The 25,590-nt window shown below is 37.6% G+C and overlaps 1 protein-coding gene across 1 annotated transcript; it reads right to left on the reverse strand.

The window, feature by feature from the left end:
* Positions 1-14,516: 14,516 nt before the first annotated feature.
* On the reverse strand, positions 14,517-16,229 carry LOC122744484 (cyclin-K-like). The gene has a single exon (XM_043989995.1). The coding sequence runs from the start codon at positions 16,227-16,229 to the stop codon at positions 14,517-14,519; it is 1,713 nt and encodes a 570-aa protein (XP_043845930.1).
* Positions 16,230-25,590: the final 9,361 nt, after the last annotated feature.

Genomic DNA, 25,590 nt, shown 5'->3' on the forward strand with positions numbered 1-25,590 from the left:
TCTGCAGAAGAGGAAGTAAAAGCAGTGAAACACTCAATGAAGAAATCAGGATCTCATGGTCTGACCAAAGATGCCAAGGGAGCAGGGAGTGGTTCTCTCAGGCTACTCTATGTCCAAGTCTCCCTTCCTTATATACAGTAGCTGGGACCTCCCCTGACAAGTGAATGGCAACCCTGATGACTGGATCTTTAAGGAGGGGCTGGGCTGAGTTCATGCCTTCTCTTGCTGGCGGATGGGGGGGGGAAGGGGTGTAAACTGGCATTCAAGTCGCCTTTAGCAACCTTGGCAAGGAAAATCATTCCATTAGAGATTTTTCTAGCTACCTTTCTCCTTTGTCAGCCTCATTACCGCAAACTTTGATGAAGGGAGTAAGGATGCCTGGGTCGCTGACTTCTGTTTTATGGTAACACAGAGTTCCAGACCATGCCTTGGCATGCCCTGGAATGGGATAGCATTCCACAGCCAGGGTTGGCCAGTATGGTTTTCCCTTTCACCTGGCAGAATAGGTGGCCCTTTGCCTAGAGAAGAGGATATTCCAAATTGATATTAATAAAGAACAGATCTAGCATTAAAATGTTTTTTTTATATTCTCAATGAAACGGAACCAGCCCTGAATGAGTTCCACTAGCTGAAGTCTTGATGTTTCTGGATGATAGGGGTGTAAACTCTACGACAGGGACATACACTTCAGATGGCTCTGGTGGGTTCTCATTTCCTGAGATCAGTTACAGTCTTCTGAAGTATTATGCCTAATGTCCATGTCCATTTTTCTTTTTCATAATCAATAACTCTATTAGATTAGTTTGTGGTTGTAGAGCAATCCATTGAGCTTCCTTTTCAGCCTGGTCCTGATCTCTACAGGCCAGAAGGAGAGGCTCTTTAGTGTTGCTCAAGAAAACGGTCACTTTGAATGGAATTTGCACGCAAAGAATATTTCTCCCAGGGACCCCTTGGTACCAAACAGGGTGAAAATAAATGAGTCCTCTTCTTCCCTCTTCCCCGACCCCCTATTCTGTTCCAGGTTGCAAGAGCAATAAAATCCGATGACAAGAAATGAAATGACTAAATCTCCCTGTGTCTCACACTACAAGCTGAGTAATATAATATTATTATACTCTTGTTTCTCCAGGTCAAACACCCAGGAAAATATTATTAAAATATAGGGTACCTAGCTTTTTCTTCCTGGGTTCTACCTGTGAATCTCTGTTTTGTCAACTTTCCTTTTCTAACTAGGTATGAAACCAGTTCATCCACTTTTTTTTTTAAGTGAGGCAATTGGGGTTAAGTGACTTGCCCAGGGTCACACAGCTAGTAAGTGTTAAGTGTATTAGGCCAGATTTGAACTCAGGTACTCCCAAATGGCATCATAGAGAATATCAAAGTAATATTTTCAACTATTCAGTATTATTCTTTACAAGGACCAAATATTCCAAGTACTTCCTAAGGCCCCTGATTTTTCAGCTAATCTAGTGTCAGAAATTGAAAATGTCAAGACCACCTTTAAGGCTTTAATCTACCATGCTTCTAACAGGAGGGCATCCTTGAAATTGCATTGTTGGGGCAGCTAGGTGGCACAGTGGATAGAGCACTGGCCCTTGAGTCAGGAGTACCTGAGTTCAAATCCAGCCTCAGACACTTTAACACTTACTAGCTGTGTGACTCTGGGCAAGTCCCTTAACTCCAATTGCCTCACTAAAAAAAAAAAAAAAAAGAAATCACATTCTTATTCAGTTTCAAGACATGTTATATTTTGGTTTTATAACTGCTGATGTCAAAATGTAAAATCTTAAAAATTTCCGACAGCTTCATGATTAAAAACTGTCATCACTTGACTCATTCTTTTTTCATTTATTTAGAATATTAATATTCCCCATTACATTTAAAAACAATTTTTAACATCCATTTAAAAAACTTTGTGTTGCAAATTCTCTTCCTTTCTCCCTTACCCCCACCCCCCTCCAAGAAGGCAAACTATTCAATACACTTAGCTCATTCTTTCCTTTTCATGTATAATTTAATATAATATAAATCAGCATAATATGAAATAATATTATGAGGTGTTAATATGAAATAACACCCAAGAATGAACTTTGTGAGACAAATAATTTAAAGTTGGGATAAAGCACTTCTCCACCTAAAACAACCTTATGGGATGTTAGGAAAGACCACACCTCTAGGGTAGTGGTTTGACTGATTTAAGTGCAAATACCTCTGGGCATCGGCTAAGGAATCAACAAAATCAGTTGTCCTAGGTGCAGTGGAATCCACAAACAACAAGCCCTGGGGGCATTTGTGTAGGGTGCAGCCTTTGCTTCTGGAACTTTTGCATCAAGGTCATGTGAGATTTGCTCAACTAATCTGGGGAAGATTGCCGGGCTTTCTAACGGTGCAGAACTCTGGGCCCAGGTGAGTTCACCTGACAAGTTCCCTGGCTATGACTGTGGGTGAAGAGGAAAGAGTTCATGCTGGGTGAATGTGGCTATGGTCACTCGCTGAGTTCCTGGTTTTGGTTCCAGGGCAGCGTGGTGAGCTGAAGCTTGCAGGCAGGGAACAAGAACATTTGCAGTGGTTTGTGGCTTGTGCCTTAGGGAAGGAGAGGAATAGGCACTCAGATCTCAGAAAACAACAGCACACACACACACACACCACAAACACACAAAACAAACAAACAAAACCTTATCAATATTAAAACATAGCTTTTGTATCTGCCTGTCTCCTACAAACAGAATCAATAAACATCAGAGAAATTATAATATCTTATAATATCTCCTACAATTTGTTCCCATATCTGTCCTCCTACAAAATATAAGACATCAGAGAGCATAGTTAAGAAACAGATCAGAGAATGTAATATCTCCTACGAGACATAACCAGATCAGAGACAGACAGAAAAAAAAAAAAAAACATAATATCGGGGCAGCTAGGTGGTGCAGTGGATAAAGCACCGGCCCTGGATTCAAGAGTACCTGAGTTCAAATCCAGCCTCGGACACTTGACACTAGCTGTGTGACCCCAGGCAAGTCACTTAACCCCCATTGCCCCGCCAAAAAAAACAAAAACATAATATCAATCTAATATTTTGTTGTCCCAAGAAGAAAAATGACACAGCATGATCATGTGGAGACTTCTCTCCTAAGAGAGAAGCTGGAGGACTCCCTCTTTCTGATGGTATATAAGGTTTTCTTGGCTCACAGATTACAGAACAATTTAGTTGGAATGATACAGATCAACCCATTACAAATGTAAATCAGTCAAACAATATAAATCAGTTTAACAGCTCGAAGTAAAGCAGATGTTAATGAATAGATAGGTGGAAACAGGTATTATCTGAGATTGAGGTCTCTCTACCTAGGGGAAATAAGATAGTGAAAGGGAATCTCCAAGGGGCATTTGAGTTTGTTTATTCTCTTGGTAAATAGAGACTGTCTGGTTCATTTTGAAGTCTTTAAACAAAGGGCATTTTGCTCCTATTAATGCAGGGTGCCATAAAAATACTTTTTTGTTTTTAAGGGCAATGGGGGTTAAGTGACTTGCCCAGGGTCACACAGCTAGTAAGTGTCAAGTGTCTGAGGCCGGATTTGAACTCAGGTCCTCCTGAATCCAGGGCCGGTGCTTTATCCACTGCGCCACCTAGCCGCCCCTAAAATACTTTTGGATAATAAAGTACCTTCATCAAATCCAGGTGATCCAGATATTCATATTAACAACCTGAAGCCTGAAATATTAATCCGTACACCTCCGAACGGGAGTCCAATTTTAACTCAAATTTCACAGACAAAAATTTTGTGGATGTGATGATTATGGTGATAACGACTACAATAATAGTAAGAATAATAAAAACACAAAAGAGAAAGAATCCACCTGCAGTTAGTTAGGTGATGGAGGAGATCTGGGTTCAAACTCGGAAGATAGTGAAGCTAAAAGAGCTACTTTGGTGCATTCTGGGAAGGTGACAGAGAATGACAGAAATTCCCAGGCTCTCCAAATTTCCCTCACAAACAAACAGAAAATCACCACAAAATGAATGCATAGCAGCAAAACTAAAGGGGTAAAGCAATTGTCCTCCTAAGACAAATTGAGAAGACCCCAGAAAAGACACAACCTCCAGGAGCTGAGGTTTGGCCTTAGTGAAGATAGACACCTCCAGTCCAGCCTCTATGGGTCAACAAACAGCAGGCCCTGGGGCAGCTCTGTCAGGAGACAGACTAGGCCTTAGAAAATTTCACCTCACGTGTGACTTCAAGAAATTTCACCTCAAGAACTTTTACCTCAGGAACTTTTCATCTAAGAATTGAGCAAATGAAATTGAATAACGTTTTTAAAAGCCAATAAATAATAAAAATAGGTGAAATTGAAGAGAATCTGAAACAGCTCCTTGGAAAAACAACTGATCTGGAGAACAGACTGAGGAGAGAAAATATTGTCACACTACCTGAAAGTTATTATTAAAAAAATTAATTTGGATACATTACTACAACAATTTTTTTTTTTTTGGTGAGGCAATGAGGGTTAAGTGACTTGCCCAGGGTCACACAGCTAGTAAGTGTCAAGTGTCTGAGTCTGTATTTGAACTCAGGTCCTCCTGAATCCAAGGCCAGTGCTTTATCCACTGTGCCACCTAGCTGCCTGCTACAATAAATAAAGAAAATTTCCCTGAAGTTCTAGAACAAGAGGGTAAAGTAGAAATAGAAAAAAAAAATCTGCTGTTCACCACCTGACAGAGATCTCAAGAAGAAAACTTAAAGGAATGTTTAGCCAAATTCCCAAACTCCCAGGTTAAGAAAAAAATATTGCAAACAATGAGAAAAGAACTATTTAAATACGGCAGAAATATGGTCAGGATTTCAGAAGACCTAGCAGTTCCTTCTCTAAACGACCATAGGTCTTGGAACATTATTTTTCTTTTGAGTGGCATAAAATTACTTTATAATTTACATATATGAAAGATCATCATGTTCTCTGAAACATAAAAGTTTACAAGTAACCATTTTCCCCATTTTCATCAATAAACTGTCAGGCAGCACAGTATAGATGATCACTTCTATTTCCAATCACAAGTATGCAACTAGCAGGTGTTGCCCCCCCCCCCAAATGTTTCTGCATTGATCATTCTTGAATTTTTTTCTTTAAAATAATCACTTCCCATTTTTAAAAACTCATTGCGAGACAAGACATATAGTCTGACTTATGTGGCAATTTTTTAAAAAGTCTTTGAATTCCACAGGGAAAGATAAAGACACAATGTATTTTCTCTAGTTAACAGTTTATAAAATACAACACTACAACCTTTTGAATCTGCCTATGGCCTAAAATATTTGTGAATATTTTCATCTTCATGGTAGTACTAAATTTGCTTTAATGTCTTTTTCTTTAACCTGCTGACGTGACTCTTTAAAACAATCATAAATCTACTCCCTACATGGTAAAACATAACATCTCCCAATTAAATATGCAAGAGGCAAACTTTAATTAGCACTGTTCATGAAAATTAGTGTACAAAGGGTAGATTAGACTACTATTACATCATACAATCTAATCCTGAAAAAAAAATTCAGAGAGAAAAAAATTTAGCTTAAGACTTAAAAAAAAAACCACCACAGTGGAAAATTAATGTGTTAATTATCATGATTTTTCTGTAGTTGATGTTTATCTTCATGAAAAATATATGCACGCACACCTGAGTGTAAGGAATCTTCCCTCTGACTTGCAGGTCTTTGCTTTAACTGTGATTCTATCCTACGTGGACTTGAGACTTACTCTGCCATTTTTTTATGGGTCGTATAAAGCAGTAGTCAGTATAGAATAAAATTTTTGTTGGGAATTTGATTTGAGGAGCATTATATTTTGAAGAGAAAAGGAGCTGAGGTTGCATCCAATAATAACTTACCCAGAAAAAAAAATTAGTATAATCCTAAATGGGGAAAAAAGATATTTGATGAACTGAAAGAGTTTCAGGTATTTGTAACAAATTGGACAAAACTCAATTGAAAAATAAAAGATCCAGAAGAAGTATAAGGAAATCATTAAAGACTAATTATAAGGTACTCATTAAGGTCAAACTGTTTACTTCTTTTATATGAAAATGTTATCAGTATTCTTGAAACCATCATCATAATTAAGGTAGTTTGAAATAAAAGTTCGATGTGATGGACTAGCTTCTTCTCACCAATGCAATGGTACAGGAGAGTTCCAGGGGACTCATGATGGAAGGGGATCTCCAAATCCAGAAAGAAAAAAAAAAAACTGTGGAGTATAGATGCTGATTGAACCACACTATTTCTTTTGTTTTTGTTTCTGTTGATTTTCTATTTTGAGGTTTTTCCTCATTGCTCTGATTTTTCTCTTATAACATGACTAATACAGAAATATATATATATATATATATATATATATATATATATATATATATATATATATATATATATATATATATATATATATATATATATAAAACCTATATCACATTACCTGCTGTCTAGGGGAGGGCAGAGAGAGGGGAGGGAGGGAGAAAAATCTGAAATTGGAAAGCTTGTATAAACAAATGTTGAGAACTATCTTTACATATAACTGGAAAAAAATACTTTTATCAGAAAAAAAGTTGGAGATGAACTGCGTATTATGGGGGTGATTCTAAAAAACAAAAATGGATAGGAAAAGGTAAAGAGCAATTACCTCATAAAGATGAAGCATGAAAGAAAGAACTGATATAAAAGAAGCTGATGGGCAGTGGAGGGCTGGTAATATTGGTGCCCAATCTCATCTGGGTTGAAAAGGAAATAATATGTACATCTGGAAGAGTGTAGAAGTCTTCTGAACTTGTAGAAAACAATGGAGGAAAGAGTAGGGGAGGGACTTTTAGAAGAGTCTATACATTAAGATATATGAGTTTGAAAAAAATTAAAATAAAAACAAAACAAAAAAAGATATATGAGTTTGGAAGGACAAGTAGGGACTTTTGGAAGGGTGGGTAAAATAAGAAATAGAAGGGTAAGTGGAGAAAATAAGATAACAGGGGCAAAGTAAAAAGAGAGGCTGAGAAGGAAAATAGTAAGTAAAAAATAAAATGGTAGGAAATTCATAGATAGTAATGATAACTTTTAATGTGAATGGGATAAACTTACCCATAAAATGAAAACAGATAGCAAAATGGATTAAAAATTAAAATCCGACATTATGTTGTTTACAAGAAACACATTTAAGTGTGAGATTTACACACAGAGTTAAAATGGAGGGTTGGGTGCTGCTAAGTGGCACAGTGGATAGATCGCTGGCAGGGAGTCAGGAGGACCTGAGTTCAAATCTGGCCTCAGACACTTGACACTTACTAGCTGTGTGACCCTGGGCAAGTCACTTAACCCCAGTTGCCTCACAAAAAGAAAAAAAAATAAAAAATAAAATGGAGGGTTGGAGTGGAATTTATTGTGCTTCAGCTGATGCAAAAAAAAAAGAGGCAGGGGTAGCAATTCTGATCTCAGACAAAGTTGTGGCTGAAATAGATTTAATTAAAAGAGATAAACATGGTAACTTCATTTTGATAAAATATACCAAAGGTATTGAAGCAATATCAATACTGAATCTATATGCACCAAATACTTAATTTTTAAAAAGAAAAGTGAAGTGACTTAAAGGTGGAGATAAATAGTTTATAGTAGGGGACTTTAATCTTCACCTCTCAGAACTATATAAATCTAACAAAAAAAAAGGACATGAAGTAAGTGAATAGAACTTTAGATAAGTTAGATATGATAGATATCTGGAGAGAACTGAATAGAAATAGAAAGGAATACAGCATTTTCTCAGCAGTTTATGGTACCTTTATAAAGGTTAACAATATATTAGGATATAAAAATGTTACAGTAAAAAGCAGGAAAACAGAAATCAAAAAAGTATCCTTTTCACATCACAATGAAGTAAAAATTATATTTAATAAGGGACCATGGAAACTGTGAGAATCAGAGTTCCACCCCCTGCTGAGAAAGACATTGTGAGAACCAGGGCAATGCCCCCCTGTGGAGAAAGCATGTGACTAGCATCCAGAAGTTACATCTATTCATAGAACCACCTGTAAGTCATGTCAATCAATGCTACCAGGCAATTAGCTTGGAGCTGTGTGTGGGGACCGCCCCCTCTTGAGGTCCGAAGGGAGCTTCCGGCTGGAGGAGACCAGGGATCCTTCTTTTGGTTGGAGGTCATAGCAACAGCTGCAGGGGCCAGGAGTAGTAGCTAGGCTTCTTCTTTCTGAACTCCACGTGTTCTTCCACTCTCTTTTGCTAACTTCTCATATATTTTAATAAATTCTTAGTGCCCAAAGACTGGTGCTATAAGCTTCTAATTTAAGGTGACCACACATTAGATTTTAGTCACACATTTAGATTTTAAACATCACAAAGCATAGATTAAAAACTAATTAGAGATGAAATAACCTAATCTTAAAGAATTAATTGGCTAAAAAACAAATCATAGAAATAATAAAAAAAATTTTTTTTAAATGACAATAATGAAACAACATATCAAAACCTATGGGATGCAGCAAAAGCAGTGGTCTGAGGAAATTTTATATCTCTAAATGCTTACATCAATTAAGCAGAGAAAGATAAAACCAATGAATTGGGTATGCAATTACAAAAATCTAGAAAAAGAACAGATTAAAAATCCCCAATTACATGCTAAATTGGAAAACCTAAAAATTAAAGGTGAGATTAGTAAAATTGAATATAAGAAAACCATTGAATTAATAAATAAAACTAGAAGTTTGTTTTATTAAAAAAATAAAATAGATAACCTATTGGTTAATGTGATTTCCTCTCTAAAAAAGAGAAAAAATTACTAGTATCAAAAATGAAAAGAATTAACATGTCAGTAATAAAGATGGAATAAATGCAATTAGGAGTTATTTTGCCCAATTATGTGCCAATAATTTAATAATTTACGTGAAATGGAAGAATATTTACAAAAATCTAAACTGCCTAGATTAACAGAAAAAGGGAACAGAATATCTAATAAGCCTCTTTAAAGAAAAAGAAAGAAAGAAAGAAAGAAATTGAGGGAGCCATAAATGAGCTTCCTAAGGGAAAAAATACTAGGTGGATTTACAAGTGAATTCTACTAAATATTTAAAGACAAACTAATTCAAATATTCGAAACTATGGTCCATTGAATTTGGTTTCAAAACTTGGCAACATTCTAGAATGTATTATCAGAGGGATGATTTGTGAGCATTTGGAGGAGGGGGCGTATAGTCACAATCACCAAGAGCTAGCATGGCTTTACTCAGAACAAGTCAAGCCAGACTAACCTCCTTTCCTTCTTTGACATGGTTACTGGGATATAATAATAAACTGGGATAAGGGACGTGTTGAAATATCTAATTATCAGTAAACCATCTGACAGGCTATTGTGCTATTATTTTGGACAAGAAGGAGTGATGAGCAGTAGAGGAGAAAAGTTAGATGGAATTGGAACTAGTTTAATAGGACCCAAAGAGTAATTATCAACTTATGAATTGGGAGTGGGAATTGGGGGAACTTCCATACAGCATCTCACAGATATGTGCTGAGATCTGCAATACTCATCCTTTTTTTGTCAGTGACTTAGATGAATGCATAGAAGGTATACTTAGAAAATCTGTAGATGACACAAAGCTGAGAGGAGTGGCTAATACCCTGAATGACAGAGACAGGATCCAAAAAGATCTTATTAAGCTAAAATAATGGATAGAACTTAGTAATGAAGAGTTCAATAAGGATGAATAAAGTCTTAAACTTAGGAGTTGAAAAAAAAAATCCAAGCATCCAAGAATTGGAAAGGAGGCTAAAGAAGACAGTATAAACAAGATCTGGGAATATTATTGGACTGCAAATTCCAAATGCTTTGGTAGAGACTTGGCAGCTAAAAGTGAATTGATCTTAGGCAGCAGTGAGGGCGATGGCACACCTCAGGAGCAAAGTAATGGTCCTGTTCTACTCTCCATTGGTCATAAACTGGGAGCATTTTGTTCAGCTGAGGTACCACATTTTAGGAAGGATTATTGATTGATAAACTAGACTGGGTTAAGAGGGTGATGAGACTGGAGAGCACACCCTATGAGGACTAGCTAAAGTAATGATGAATATTCACTCTAGAAAGAGAAATCACTATTTAAAGGACTGTTCTGGAAGAAGCAAACAAGAGGCAGGTTTGGGTCTTTAAATGAAGCCTAGAATTCTCTCCTTCCTCATTTCTGCCTCCTTGATTCCTTCAAGTGCCATTTTATAAGAAGACATTCTGGATTGCCCTCAATGCTACTGCTTTCAGTATATTGATTATGCCCAGTTTATCCTGTCTAGATCTTGTTAGTACATAGTTGTTTACTGACTGTCTCCCCCATTAGACTGGGAGCTTCTCTTTAGCAAGGGCTGCTTCTGCCTTTCATTCATTTATTTATCTTACTTATCTATCTATCTATCTATTTATTTACATCTATAGTCATTTATTTGTTTTTGTCTGTTCTTTCATTCATTCATTTTATTTGTTTATTCATTTATTGATTCATTCATTCATTTACCTATTTATTTACTTATTTATTCACTTATTCATTCATTAATCTATCTATCCATTAATTAATTAATTTATTCTTCCATCCATCCATCCATCCATTCATTCATTCATTCATTCATTCATTCATTCATTCATTTGATTAATCCATCCATTCATTCATTCGTTTATTTATTTATTTATTTGCATCATCTCGATTGCTTAGCACAGTGCCTGTGTGCCTGATACGCAGAGACATTTAATAAATGTTTATTGACTAACTAACCATCAGAATGGTCAAAAATAATAGCTTGCTTTGGAAAAGAGTAGATGCCCCCTCATTGGAGGTTATGCCAAACAAGTTCTGTGACAACTTGTCAAGGGACTGAAGATGCTTAAGACACCAAGGAGAGTCAAAGGATTAGGGGCCAAGGAGGTGGACAGAATGGGGAGCTAGAGGTATACTTGGCAATGGAAGTAGGGGCTGTGGAGTGGGGGGGGCGGGGCTGGAAGACTGAAGAACTGATAAGCAGGAAAATTCAGGAGACTGAGGGCCTGAAGATACAGAAGGGACTGTGAGAGCTGAAGTGGTGAGAGGAGCATGAGGCATGGCAGCATTCCTAGACACTTGCTCCCCTCTTTGTTTTACCCATGACCCTTTTCTCTCCTGGTTCTCCTCATAGAGTCACAGCATCTTAGCGTTGAAGCAATCTGCAACTAGAGACCAAACTAGAGGTCATCTAGTCTACCTGTAAATTATTTGAAATAATTGGCAGAGTCCTACCAAATGTTTTTATGAAGCAAATATGCTGCTGACTCTTAAACCAGAAAGAACAAAACAGAAAGAAAATTATAGATTAATTTCATTCATGTATATGGATACAATCATTCTAAATAAAATTCTAGCCAGGACACTAGAACAGTATATTGTAGATTATACATAGTGACCAATTTGGATTTATACCAGGAATGCAGGTATGGTTTGGAGAAAGGAAAATTATTAGCATAATTGAAAAAATATATGAAAAAATATGAAAAAATGTAACAAAAATCATATGATTATATAAATAGCTTCAGAAAAGGCTTTTGACAAAATACAACACTCATTCCTATTAAAACACTTGAAAGCATAGATGTAAATGGATTTTTTCTTAAAATGATAAGAAGCATCTGTCTAAAATCAACAGCAAGCATTATTTGCAATGGAGATATGCTAAGCACCATCCCAATAAGATCAGGAGTAAAACAAAAATGCTCATTATTACCAATATGACTGAGTATTGTATTAGAAATGCTAGCAGTAGCAAAAAAAAAAAAGAAGAAAAATAAATAGAAGGAATCAGAATGAACAATGAGGTAATAAAACTATTTCTCTTTGCAGAGGCTATAATTGTATACTTGGAAAATCATAGAAATTCAACTGAAAAGTTAGTTGAAAAATAATAATTTTAGGAGAGTAGCAGGTTATAAAATAAACCCATCAAAATTTCTATATATCACCAATAAAACCCTGAAAAAAGGGATAGTAAGATATATTCCATTTAAGATAGCTATAGAATGTATAAAATGCCTGGGAGTTATATCTGCCAACTCAAATCCAAGAAATAAATGAAGATAATTATAAGATGTGTTTTATACAAAGTCATATTTTAATAATTAAAGATATATTAATTGTTCATGGGTGGGCAGAGCCACTATAATAAAATTACAATTCTACCTAAAGTAATCTACTTATTCAATGTCTTCCCAATTAAACTACCAAAAAACTATTTTATTGAGCTACAAAAATAATTTTTAAAATTCATTTGGAAAAACAAAAGGTCAATAATATCAAAGGAACCAATGAAAAAATTAAGGAAAAGGGTTTAAAAGAAACAGATTTTAAACTATATTATAAGGCAGCAATTATCAAAACTATCTGCTACAAGCTAAGAAATAGAAAAGTGGGTCAGTGGAACAGAGTAGACATAACAATAAATACACAGTAGCAAATGATTATAGTAACCTTGTGTTGGATAAATGTAAATATTTAAACTTTGGGGATGAGAATACATCATTTGGTAAAAAAAAAAAAAACATTATGGGGAAAACTGGAAGCAGTCTGACAGAAACTGGATATAGATCAATTTGATGCCATTTACCAACATAAGGTCAAAATGGATACATGACCTAGATATAAAGGGAAATATCCTAAGAAAACTAGAACACAAAACACACTACCTATCAGATTTATGGGTAGTAGAAGAATTTATAAATAAAAAAGATAGAGTGCCATTGTGAGATGTAAAAATGAATAATTTTCAATATATTACACTAAAGTTTTTGCACTAATAAAATCAATGTAGTCAAAATAGGAAGGGAGGCAGAAAATTGGGGGAATTTGTAGACAGTTTCTTGGATAAATGTGTCATATCTCAAATATAGAGAGATATATAGTAATTCAAACATATAGTAATTCCCAAGAAACAGGATGTTTTTATGAAAAAATCAAAACAATATACAGTTGTGGAAAATGCTCTAAATAATTATTGATTCGAGAAATGCAAATTAGGACAACTTTGAAATGTCATCTCATACCTATTAAATTGGCTAAAATAATAGAAGAGGAAAATGACAAATGTTGGAGGGCGTGTGTAGAAATTGTGACATTAATACACTGTTGGTAGAACTATGAACAGATCCAATCATTTTATAGAGCAATCTTCCCCCAAAAGTCATAAAACTGTTTACTCTTTGATCCAGGAAAAGCATTATTAGATGTTTCCCAAGGGAAAAAAAGAGGAATCTATATGTTCTGAAATATTGATAGCAGCTCTCTTTGTGGTGACAAAGAACTGTAAATTGAGGGGATGTCCATCAATTGGGGAATGGCTAAATAAGTTGTGGCATACGATTGTGATGGAATACTAATACACTGTAAGAAATGATGAGTTGGTTTATTTTAGAAAAACACGGAAATACTTGTATGAAATAGTGAAAAGTGAAGTGATCAGAAACAAGAGAATGTTTCAGACAGTAATATCAATATTGTTCAAAGCATAACTGTGAACTACCAAATTAACCGTAGTACTATAAATACTCAGGATCAAACTATAAAGGACCTATGAAGGAAGATGCTCTCCACTTCCATAGAAAGAACTGATAATTAGAAGTAAGCATAGTAAGGTAAAAAAAAATAGTTTACCAAATGTCACATTACAGGGAAATTTAGAAACATCATAAAAATATTCACAATATCATGAATTTAAATGCATGGAACAAAATTATTTTATTTTTCAGAAATTATTTTATTTGGGTAGGTAACTGATTGAAGGAGTCTTATTTGTAACCAAGATGGAATTTCACAGTATGGTAGTTAGTACATTTATATTTTACATTTATTTACAAATTCCTGTACATACAGATATATTTTTAAACGTACATTACTTTACAAGATCCAGTTTCCATTCCCTTGTCTGCACCACCACCACCACCAAACAAACAAACAAAAAAGCAGCAAATTCAGCAAGGCCAATCTGTCTAAAACAACATTAAAATTTAAGGACTGATAATACCAGTTAAACCCAGAATGTCTGACAACAGCATCATGCATCACTAGAGTTTTACTGAAGGAAAACAGAATTTTGACGTTAGATGATACTGGATTATTTAGAACTTGTTTTTCAGTAAAAGTAGTCCCTGATTTGAAAAGGAAATTTACTCCTTACAGACAACTCTTGAGTCAATATTGCTGCTTAACATGTTCATCAGTAGAAAGTAATTCAGTGCAGCAACAACTGACTTTAAATTCATCAAGTGTATAAAGTTACATTATAATTGGCTTTGCAATAATTATACAAGAATCCTACTGTAGAAGGCCCACTAGACTTTAAGTTCACCATTCTACTCCCTTTCTATACTGCATCCGTGTAGCGTTATACAAGGTACCCAGCTGTTTAATTATTTTGCCATTTAAACTAGACTGCTTTTTTAAAGAATGAGTGAGGGGGAGAAGAGTTATCATGTTATCTCATCCAATCTGTATGTCCCATTCTTCTTACAGAAGGAGTACCAGGTGGGAAGAATGGAGGTGGCACTGGATATTGCCCACCTTGGGGCATGGCTGAAGGAGGATAACTGGCAGGTGGCATCCCAAGCCCTGGAGAAGGGTAGGGAGGAATAGCATGAGTTGGAGGTTGAAAGTTGAATGTATATGTTGGTTGGGGGAAATATCCCAAGGTTTCTGGGGGAACTGGGGGTGATGGAAATGATGTCGGAGGAGGATATGGGACAGGTGTCAGAGGGTTGAGAGGATATGCATAAGGGTAGCTTGGCAAGTGAGTGGGTGCGCCATATACTGAAGGCAGAGCCCCATAGACTTGGCCTTCTGGGTTCATGTATTGAAAACTTTGATAATCCTCTCCTGACATGTAGGAATTTGTGTTTGACATCCCATTGAAGTAGTTGGAAGGTGGCGGGGGAAGGGAGTAGTGAGGAAGAGGAGGTGGCTGATGTATAGGGGCAGGATGACATTGAGGAGGAATATGGACTTGGGGTAGAACTCTAGCCTCCGTTGTGCTGGTCCCGTTGCCCTCTCCCATTGAAATTGCAGCTGTGAAGGTTGGCTTCTGTTCTGGAGGTAGACAGACAGGTAGTCTTGATGGGTGTTCGGTCTCAATTTGGGGAATTTTGGATGGCAATGGTTTTGCTGCCTTGTTTTCCTTAGGAGAAAACACCACTGATTGTTTAACCTGCCTGGGAGGGCTAGGTAGAGGAGGTGGTTTCTTAGATGGTTCTGCCTCCTGCTGCTGCTGCTCTGTAGTCCTCTGGGACACCTTCTGTTGTAGGCATAACTGTTCAGAACTTTGAAAATGCTGTGACTGTTTTACTGAAGGCACTGGAGGTGTTGACTGAAGAGACCCTGGTTGCTGCAATTGATGAGGCACCTGCTGGTTTTCTTGGGAATAGATATCAAGGATCTGGTGGCAAATGTCTTCTAGTACATCAACAGGAACATCTTCAACAAACTGTTCCCACCATCTACTGTACTTCGGTTTTGATGTCCATTCCTGTATTTCAAATTTGCATAAACGGCCTGCCAAGTACATGACGGAGACTGCTATGATCTCAGGTTCCCATTGAAGTGACAATGTAGTACATAAGCTGTCATTTACAAATGTCCATGCCATTTGAACCAATTTTTCAATTTTCTTTTTATTGCCTTTGAGTTGTTTGGCATATTTGAGGAGGAACTGGTAGGGATGTTCCACTTGCAGATCAAACTTTATGGTCTGTAATAAGATCCTCTCCAGAGCAAAAATTTCTTCCTTTGGGTCATCTCCAAACTGACCAAACTGTACATCACTTAATAAGCTACGAGCTACTTGAATAATATCTCTACATCTTTTAGGAGTTTCTTCTACTTTCCCTGCCAAAAAGAGACTACATGCTCCTGTCACATATCTTGGGAACTGTTTAAAGGAATGAAACATATAGAAACGATGAAAATAAGTTATTCCAGTGGCCAGGGTATCATAGTGCAGTCCCAAGCGTGTTCCTATATCAAAGATGAACTTGGCACCCTCTAGCCGGTATTGGGATTCAGTAGCTGGATCCAGGCTGTCTAACTGTGAAGGTGTGTGAACCAAGTCTTCTTTATCCCAGTACCAGCATGGTTTTGTGGAGTCCAGGTTTGCTGAAGTTTCTGAAGGGCTAGAATTTTCTTTATTCTCCTCCATTGATTGAAGTAAACCTTTTCTTATTCAAAAGGTTTCCTGAGCAAATTAGAATCCTGCCGCCTCACCAAGTCCTCCTCAGCAATCTCTCTCAACACTGACTGCAGCCATTTTGCACACAGGGTGCCAGGGAACCTGTAACAAAAAAAATCAGTAATAATCAGATGTTATTAATCTAGCCAAATGTATTTCCAAATTATCTTCCATAGAAAACCTATCACATGTGATTTTAATATGACTGAACAAATATGGTGGGACTTGCTTCCTTAACATAAGCTGATCTCTAATGTGAGCTGATTTCTAAACTTTCCTATTGTAGCTAGGTGGGAAGGTAGATTTTTCCACTTGTGAATCCCTCAATCCCTATTAAGCCTGGATGGGGAAATGACTTTCCGGAATGTTCTTTTAAAGGTACAGGGAACTTCTTCTGAGCTGACACTCAGTTGAAAATGCAAAAAAACCTAAAAGTAGCCATCCATTCAGCACCCAAATGTCCAATTAGACATATCCCATCAGAGATCTGCTATCACACAACTTTTCTCAATAATTTCACAACCTTGTGATCTAGGGAACCAGGTGTTGGGCCCCTCAAGTCTCTTAAGCAAGAACACAAGAACATGACCTCCAAAGATTCTCAACTAGAAAATATAATTTTCTCAACACCCTTTCCCCCTCCCCCCCCCCCCAGATTTTGGACAATCCTGCTGAGAATCAACTCACTGTCTGCTTGGGTAGGAAGACAGGACTTCCTCAGACTTTCAAGCTTCAGAAAATAACAAAGTGGAGCTGTCTTTTAATATCCCCAATTTTTTCTCTTTTTTTTTTTTTTTTTTTTTTTTAGTGAAGCAATTGGGGTTAAGTGACTTGCCCAGGGTCACACAGCTAGTGAGTGTTAAGTGTCTGAGGCTGGATTTGAACTCAGGTACTCCTGACTCCAGGGCCAGTGCTCTATCCTCTGCGCCACCTAGCTGCCCCTATCCCCAATTTTTTGAAGGTCCTCCTTGAGGACCTTCAATTGCCTTCAAAGGTATATCTCCCAATCCTGTTTGGAGAGATATTCTTTGAGAGATGAATTGATTTCCTGCAAATGATGGCCCAGAAAATTTACCCAAATTTTAGATATTGCCAATTTTTTTTTCAAATTTTCTAGGCAGAAACCTTCTAACATAAACTAGGACACAAAACAAGATATGCTAAAATTTTTACTCACCCTTGTTTTTTGTTTGTTTTTTTGTCTTTTTTCTTTTCCTGATGAAGATCTTGCTATCATGAAGGAGAGAGCCAATCACAACCACAGATTTTGTAACAAGAGGTTCTCCCCTTTTGGACAAATTTTCCACTTGGACCCACTAAAATAAAAGGCAGATTTCTGATGAGGATCTGAAGTGGGCAGCTCTTATTCCTGTACCTTCCCAGTTGTCAGCAAATAATCAAGAAGTTGAGGTCAGTGGTCTCTCTTGGTGAGCAAAAATGCCTAAGGAGCAGGGAGAGTCTTTCTCAGGCTACTTTATATCCAGGTAGTCCTTCCTGACAGCAGATTACTGGGACCTCCCCTCACAAGTGAAAAGCAGCCCTGATTGGTGGGCATTTAAGGAGGAAGTGGGCTGAGAGTTCTCACCTCTTCTTGTTGGTGGGAGGAGTATAAACGGAGATTCAAGCAGCATCAAAATGTGACAACTATGGGTCATTCCTGAGAACTGATAATTACCAAATCTCAGGATTCACACATAGTTGTCACATTTTGATGTTGCTTTATTAGCTTCTTCTAATTACAACTGAAATGTCTCCATTGACACACATTTCTCTGCTACAACATTCTCAAAATTTTTATTTTGTTTCTCAGCTTGTTCTTTTATCCTTTGGTAAGACATTGTAAACCAGTTTAATCCATCATCTGCTATTATGGAAACTTTTAGTATAAAAAAATGTAACTTCAGTATATATTACTCCAACTATAACTTCATAACCCACTTGGAAACTTCTCTATTGTTTCAGTTGATTGAAATGAGAAAAGAAATCTCAGGGTTGGGAGAAAATTCTATTCATGCAATGAAAAGGGACAACTAAAGTCTTGCTGCCAGCTAACAGTGGGCTTGGCAAAACCTTGAGTACTACTGAGGTTCACAACTTATAAGTCCAGGAATCTGGAAAGTGTTCTCTACTAACTGATATCCTGGGGTGAAACATCTCTAAGATAGTCTGTTTCCATCTTCATATTTTGAACTCATTTTCTAGCCTAAATTTAGGTGATGAATTCTGCTTGAAAATGGTTATGCTGTAGGGGGCAGCTAGGTGGTGCAGTGGATAAAGCACCTGCCCCGGATTCAGGAGGACCTGAGTTCACATCTGACTTCAGACACTTGACACTAGCTGTGTGACCCTGGGAAAGTCACTTAACCCCCATTGCCCAGCAAAAAAAAAAAATGGTCATGTTGTAGCCTGACCTCTTCTTGACCTTCTTTTCCTTGCTGGAACTGTCACTCAAGGATTCATATGTGAACTTGCTTTTAGGGAATGAATATTTGCTAATAGGAAAACTGTTTAGTTAATCAAGAGTCTGTTACTATGCTAAATTTTGATGGTCTAATCTTTGAGTTGGCCTAAGGGTGGTTATATGGCAGACCAACTGCAGATAGTTGGAATGAAAAAAAATCACAGATTTGGTGATTTCTATAATGATAACTTGAAAAAAGCAACTCCATACCAGGAAAAATTTTGGGACTGTTGCATTCCATAGTTTCACAAAACAGAATTAGGCTTCTGACAAAAAGTGGAATAAGTTGTTACAGTTGCTTGTTGATAATCACTATTTGGGAACTGAGCTGACTTTGGGTTTTGTTCATTGAAATAAAAAAAGAAATCCCATGGTTTGGAGAAATAATAATACTCATTGAATGAAAAGAGACAAAGGGAGTCTTCTTCTGAGGTAACAGTAGGTTGGGAAACAACTTGATTACTACTGGGGTTCTTCATTAAAAGGTCACACATCTGAGGGCAGCTAAGTGGAGCAGTGGATAAAGCACTGGCCCTGGATTCAGGAGTACCTGTATTCAAATCTGGCCTCAGACATTTGACACTTACTAGCTGTGTGACCCTGGTCAAGTCACTTAGCCCCAATTGCCTCACTTAAAAAAAATCACACATCTGGAATATATTGTCTTTAACAGAGACTCTTGGAGTAAAATGTCCCTCTTATTTATTACCTTTGTCTATCTGTTGATACCTTGAGTACTACTGAAGTTTATGATAAAAAAGTTAGGCATCTGTATAATATTTCTATTTTGTTATATATTTAACATATATTAAGATTCATTGGGGGAAGCATCCTCTGATCTTCTTCCTCATATTCTGAAACCATTTTCTCATATGACTATAGGTTATTTCCAGGCTTCTGGTTATTTGTTCCATCTATGGGGAATCCAAATATGAATGACTGTTGAAATGGGCATGTAGTTTCTGAAGCTGTGCATGGTTCTAGGCTGTCCACTTTCTGACCTTATTTTCCCTTGGAAACTATGGGATATTTCAGGTCCTGTCTTTCAAACTCAGACACTTCAAAGTCTAGTGATACTATCAGACTCATTTGGAATTCAGCACCTCTGGAAGTAAAGTCCAAGGACAAATTCTTAATAGACAGTTCTAGAAAGGAAATCAAGATCAAATCCATCATGCAACACTTCATGACAGTGTGACCTTGGCCCTGTCATTTGACTTCTTTAATTTTTCCTTATCTTAACCTGAGGGTTGTTTGGGGTTTCTTTTTGTGGATGAAATGAGATATATAAAAGCATGTTGAAGTCTGAGAGACACTTATTCAAGGCTTATTGACTTGATTTATCACAAAATCAAAAAGACCAAAAATATGTAAAATCATGGAGAATACTTCTGTACTGCTTTATAATTTGTAATGTATTGGAAAAGAAGGGGCTAGATAATGAGATGACACCTGCGGAGACCAGATGACCATGGGAAAACTCAATTAGATGTTTCTCACTAGGAAGCTTTGTCTGAGTTCTCCTTTGAATTCCTACAATGAAAAATCCCTTAAGCTTTTCAGGAAGACATCAGATAAAGGAATTTTCCAGGTCCGCAAAATAGGGTCTAAAAAATTCGGTGCACCTGCCCCTACCATGAATGAAGGAGGGTCATTAACTTGGGCAATAGGATAATAGAAAAAATATTGACTACCTTGAGAATTTGATGCCCCTTAGCTTTATGAAGGTCAGAAAAACTATAGCTTATGTTGATAAGCAATAAGAATCAGGGTGCCCTAAAAATTTAGGGGTAAATTTCTCATTGTTGTCTCCCTCAGAGTTTATGTTTTGATCTTCCCTGTCACCATAATAACTATCAATGGTGAAGGTTCTTTTTTGTTTCTTATTCATATTTTTATTTTAGTCTCTTTTGTGCCTTTTAAGGTTGAATTCTGTACCTGGGTTACAGGTACACTGTCCAAAGCTTCTTTTGCTGGGGGTTGGGGGGCGGGGGGACCAAATCACCAGCTTTCTGCTATGAAGCGTCAGCAGCTTGAGGCTTCTCACTGCACTGGAGTGGTGCAGCTTAGTTGGGCTTGTTCAGTAGCTGATACCCCAGCTTGCAGATTGCCTTCTGTGTTGGGGTTGGAAGCCTCACGACTGACCTGCTGTGCCACTAGCTTGCTGTGCTAGGACCATGAGTCCTCAGCTGCTGATCTGTGTTGTGACTAAGCCTTTTGCTGGGTCACCCAGACACCTTCAGTGCTGAGCTGTGCTCCCCTTTTACCCAGATGAAACAGACCTTTCCTGGAGATCTTCTAGATTATTTGTTGTTGTTGTTGTTGTTTTGTTTTGTTTTTTTGCGGGGCAATGGGGGTTAAGTGACTTGCCCAGGGTCACACAGCTAGTAAGTGTCTGAGGCCGGATTTAAACTCAGGTACTCCTGAATCCAGGGCAGGTGCTTTATCCATTGTGCTACCTAGTCGCCCCCCTAGATTATTTTAAGTGGGAAGATTATTTCACTCTGTTTGTTTTTGTTTTGTTTTGTTTTGTTTTGGGTTTTTACAGCTCCAGAATCTGTTGAGAGACTTAATTTAACGTTGGTTCTGAGGGAAATTTGGGAGCGCTCAAGCAGTTTCCTGGTTTCAATCCATGATATTGGCTCTGCCTCTGGAACTAGAGGTAAATTTCTGAGAAGATACTTGGTGGACTCTTTGAAATGCTAGATCCCCAAGACTTCCCAGAGATACCAATTTTTTTTTTTTTGGTTTTTGGTTTTTTTTTGGGGGGGGGTTTGCAGGCAATGGGGGTTAAGTGACTTGCCCAGGGTCACACAGCTAGTAAGTGTCAAGTGTCTGAGGCCGGATTTGAACTCAGGTACTCCTGAATCCAGGGCTGGTGCTTTAACCACTGCGCCATCTAGCTGCCCCGAGATACCAATTTGTTATTCATGCTAGCTACCTTGGAGTCTATTAAATTCTCAAGCAGCTCACTTCCCATTTAAACCTATGACTTTGTATCTCCTCTTGACAAGATATGCATATTTCTCCTTCTATGAACTCTCTTCCTTAACACATAGAACTGGTTGCATCAACTATAACCATACCTACGGCATCTTGATGCCACATAGACCTGCACTAACCTTTCAGAAGCCAATTAGATGTAGAAGAAGACTAAGACTACACAGTCCAAATGGGATGACCAGTGATTCCAAACAGCCGTCCACAACTTTGGAAGGTAGCATTCTAACCCTCTCTCTCACCCTGACCACATCCTCATTTTTAGCATTCAGAAATCAATACCCTTTACTTAATAGCCACCGAGAGAAGCAGCTAGCTTGAAATTATTCTCTGGCTCCTTGTTCCTTTGAGAAAGATCAGAAAGTGAAATCTCCAACTTTTTCTGTAGTAGAAATAGTTCAGAGAAACAGTAGATTGGTTTCATTTTCAAATTTTCTAGAATGTGTTTTTTTTATATATCGCAGGTCCAAAACTGAATATAAGAAATCAAAAAAAGGTACTCGTAGTCACCTGTTAAGACTTTAATTTAGGTAGCATAGGAAATATACAGGCAAAAGGATTCTTTAGTGCTTTTGGCAGAGACATCGACCTAACTGACCTGCTAGCAGTTCAGTCTTGGATTCACTGAGAAAAGAGAGGGGGGAACAAGTGAATGCTGGAAGAAGCTGGCAGGGAAGATCTCTAAAGAAGGTAAAATATATGGTGTAACAATTGGAATGACACCACCTGCTGGAGACTTACTGTAGCAAAGCTCCGCCATGAGGAGAAGGCATCTGAGGGCGAGACATGCGGCTCTTTGGCGTCAGGAAGTGATGTTTGCTGGTGGGAGGAAGAGGGGGTGAGGCTGGCACTCTTGCTCTTTTGCCAGGACTTTTGTGGAGAGTGGAGCAGAACTGTAGCTCCCTGAGATAGATAGATGAATCTAGGCCTTCTCCTTAATGCTTAAAAGTCTAACTCTTGATAACGCTTATAATTTATTGGCAACCACTCATTAGATATTTTAGACAGTATAGCTAGAATTTTAGCCCCTTTACAATGGGATTCATTAGTACAGTGATGAGGATGGAATATTTTCCATTCATTCTAGGAATTACAAGAGAATCCTCTTTATTTTTTAAAGAAGTTCATAAGGATGAGCTTTCTGAGAGACTGCTGGGAATGAAGATCCTAGTGACTCCACTCTGGGCTTGTTCTTCTACCATGCAGAGGAGAGATGGATAGAGACATAGAGCATTAGAATACTATGAGAACCTCTCTCTAAGCCTGTGTACTGGCCATTTGGACAGTCTGCATTATGTACTGAGGTTCAAAAAAACTATTTTACACTGCTTTCATTTGAGGTGATGAAAAAACCCTTTAAAATCTTGCAGAGAAGAGATGGTCAAAGCCTCTGAAAGGATGCACTCCAATTTTGGTTGTTTCCAATTCCACAAGAGATTTGTCAGCTTGATGGAATGTTTTGTGGTTCCCATGGTCTGAATAAGGAAAAAACCATACGTGTCAGTTTCTACTATTTCTACTGATCAATCAAGAAGCCTTTATTGTCTGCTATGTTCTAGACGTGGGAACAATCAAACAAAAATGTCTGCCCTGATTGACTGCAAATTTCATAAAGGCAAAGAATTTTATAAGTTCTGTACAAGAAATATACAAATTTAATTCAAAATATCCTTAGAGGTGAAGATGGCAGTTGGGTATGTGTATGTGTACGTGTATGTATGTGTGTGTGTTGGAGGTATGGGGGTGAGGACTAGGAAAGGGACCCTACATAAGGTGGTAGTTGAACTAAATTCTAATGAAAGTTAAGACTTCCAAGAGGCAGAAGTAAGAAAGGAAAGTATTTGTGGCACAGGGGATGTCCAATGCAAAGGAACAAATGAGGGTGATGCAGTAGTTTTACTGAGGAACAGCAAGTAAGGCATCATGGTTGGACCATAGATAACCTAGAAGAAGACAATGTGTGAGGAGAATGGGCACGTTTTTAAAGATATGCCACATCTGAAATAATGCTTCCTGCATTATTTTGTACAATTCTTCCTTTCCTCTCTCTCCAGAGAGCTCTTACCTATGACTCTATTTTGAAGGCTGCCTGTCTATTCCTTCTCTGCTCACACCGTGACCACTCGTTTTGGGGCATTTTCCCAATTAGTGCTCTAATACTGCTGTGATGTTATCATAGAATGGGAAGGAATAAGGGGAAGGTACCCAAATAAGAGCCAAAGAGCATCAAGGCTGGAGGGTTAAGGTCAGGTGAAGGAATAGAAGAGAAATTCAAACAATCAGACCTCCTCATCAGGATAGGGATTTTGACTTTTGTCTTTGTAGCCTTGGTGGATGCTAAGAAAAAAAAGTATCATCCACAGCAGAATTCTGCCCTGGGCACTTGGTCTGAGCTATTCTTTCAATGTAAATCTGACTTCCTTTTCCTCATGTAGTACATTGGGACCAAAGTGGCCAAGTCTCAATGCAGTGATTTTTAATTTTTTTAATTTTTAATAGCTCTCTTGTCTCATTGAAGACAGAACAGTGTCTTAAACATAACTAGAATTTGTTGTCTTCTGTCCTTATTAATCTACAAATGTACTGTACTATAGATGACCGGGTTTATTTAGGCTTCCTGCTAATTTTGAACAGACTCAGTGATCATTGCCACTACTTTGGGCAATTGACTAATGGTTTCTTGTCACAAATATTTCCTCTTGATTAATGTCTCACAATTTCTAGCTCCATTTCAGTGATCAGAGATTCTCTGTCCTCTTGTTTTTTTAATGAATGCTAAATAAATTGAAGGTGAATTTCACTAGGGTACATTTTCATCCTATGGGTTCAGCTCTGGAATTGTGGAAGTGTGTTTGATCAATATTTAGTACTCCCTGCTCAAACATCTACAAGTTTTGACTAACCAATATTCTTATTTACTTGTATGGCAGTCCATAGGGCAAGGGGAGTATGTTTATTACCTCTTGGTGTTGAACTGCTTTACTTGTGTCTGTCTCCTATAAGAAAGAATAGTAACTAATATCTTTACCTTAAGTATTTTCCATTTTCTACATTGACCCTTTGGCTTGGTCAAAACAATTGGGTATACTCATGATCCATCCTATTGACTAGAGAGGATTAATTGCTTGGGAGACTATTTTCTTCTATTCTCTTTTTACCCTGATTCAGATGTCTTAGTAAATGATGAATATATCTCAACTGTCATAAGCCTAAGAAGCAAAGCTCAATGTGAGGTCATCCTTTAAGACTGAATAGATGATCTCAGGGGCAGCTAGGTGGTGCAGTGGATAGAGCACTGGCCTGCAGTCAGGAGTACCTGAGTTCAAATCCTGCCTCAGACACTTAACACTGACTAGCTGTGTGACTCTGGGCAAGTCACTTAACCCCAATTGCCTCACTAAAAAAAAAAAAAGACTGAATAAATGATCTCAAAGCCAGATGTGCAGAATGGACTCATTCCTCATAGGTATTAGGGAAAGAAGGAAAAAGTGGCCCTATGTTGCTTGCTTCTACCATTTCTCTTGACGCAGTTACTATTTCTTATATCCCTCATCCCCTTGCTATAACTTTGGTGAGCACCTTAATATTCTTTTCAATATCCACTTGTCTATCTCTCCAGCAAAGAGAAAGGTTCTATTCTTGAGGAGTATGAAAAGTTTTAAAAGGACATGATTGTACTCTCCATTCATTTTGACAATATGTTGCATCTGGTGGGAAAGAAAGGCTAAAAGAGCCTGACACAATACTTTTAGAAAGTAATATAAGCAAAATATAGTGAAAGGCACTTAGGGCAGAGTTCCCTTTTGGTCATTCTTAGAATGAGTGAACCTTTTACCTTTGGGGCAGCTATTTGTTAGTAGGCTGTTGCTG

The sequence above is a fragment of the Dromiciops gliroides genome, chromosome 1 (genome assembly GCF_019393635.1).
Source record: "Dromiciops gliroides isolate mDroGli1 chromosome 1, mDroGli1.pri, whole genome shotgun sequence".
NCBI classification, from domain to species: domain Eukaryota; kingdom Metazoa; phylum Chordata; class Mammalia; order Microbiotheria; family Microbiotheriidae; genus Dromiciops; species Dromiciops gliroides.

What these genes read in the sequence shown, in the direction of transcription:
- LOC122744484 (XM_043989995.1), bottom strand. Translation starts at nt 16,229, where the DNA reads ATGGAGGAGAATAAAGAAAATTCTAGCCCTTCAGAAACTTCAGCAAAC.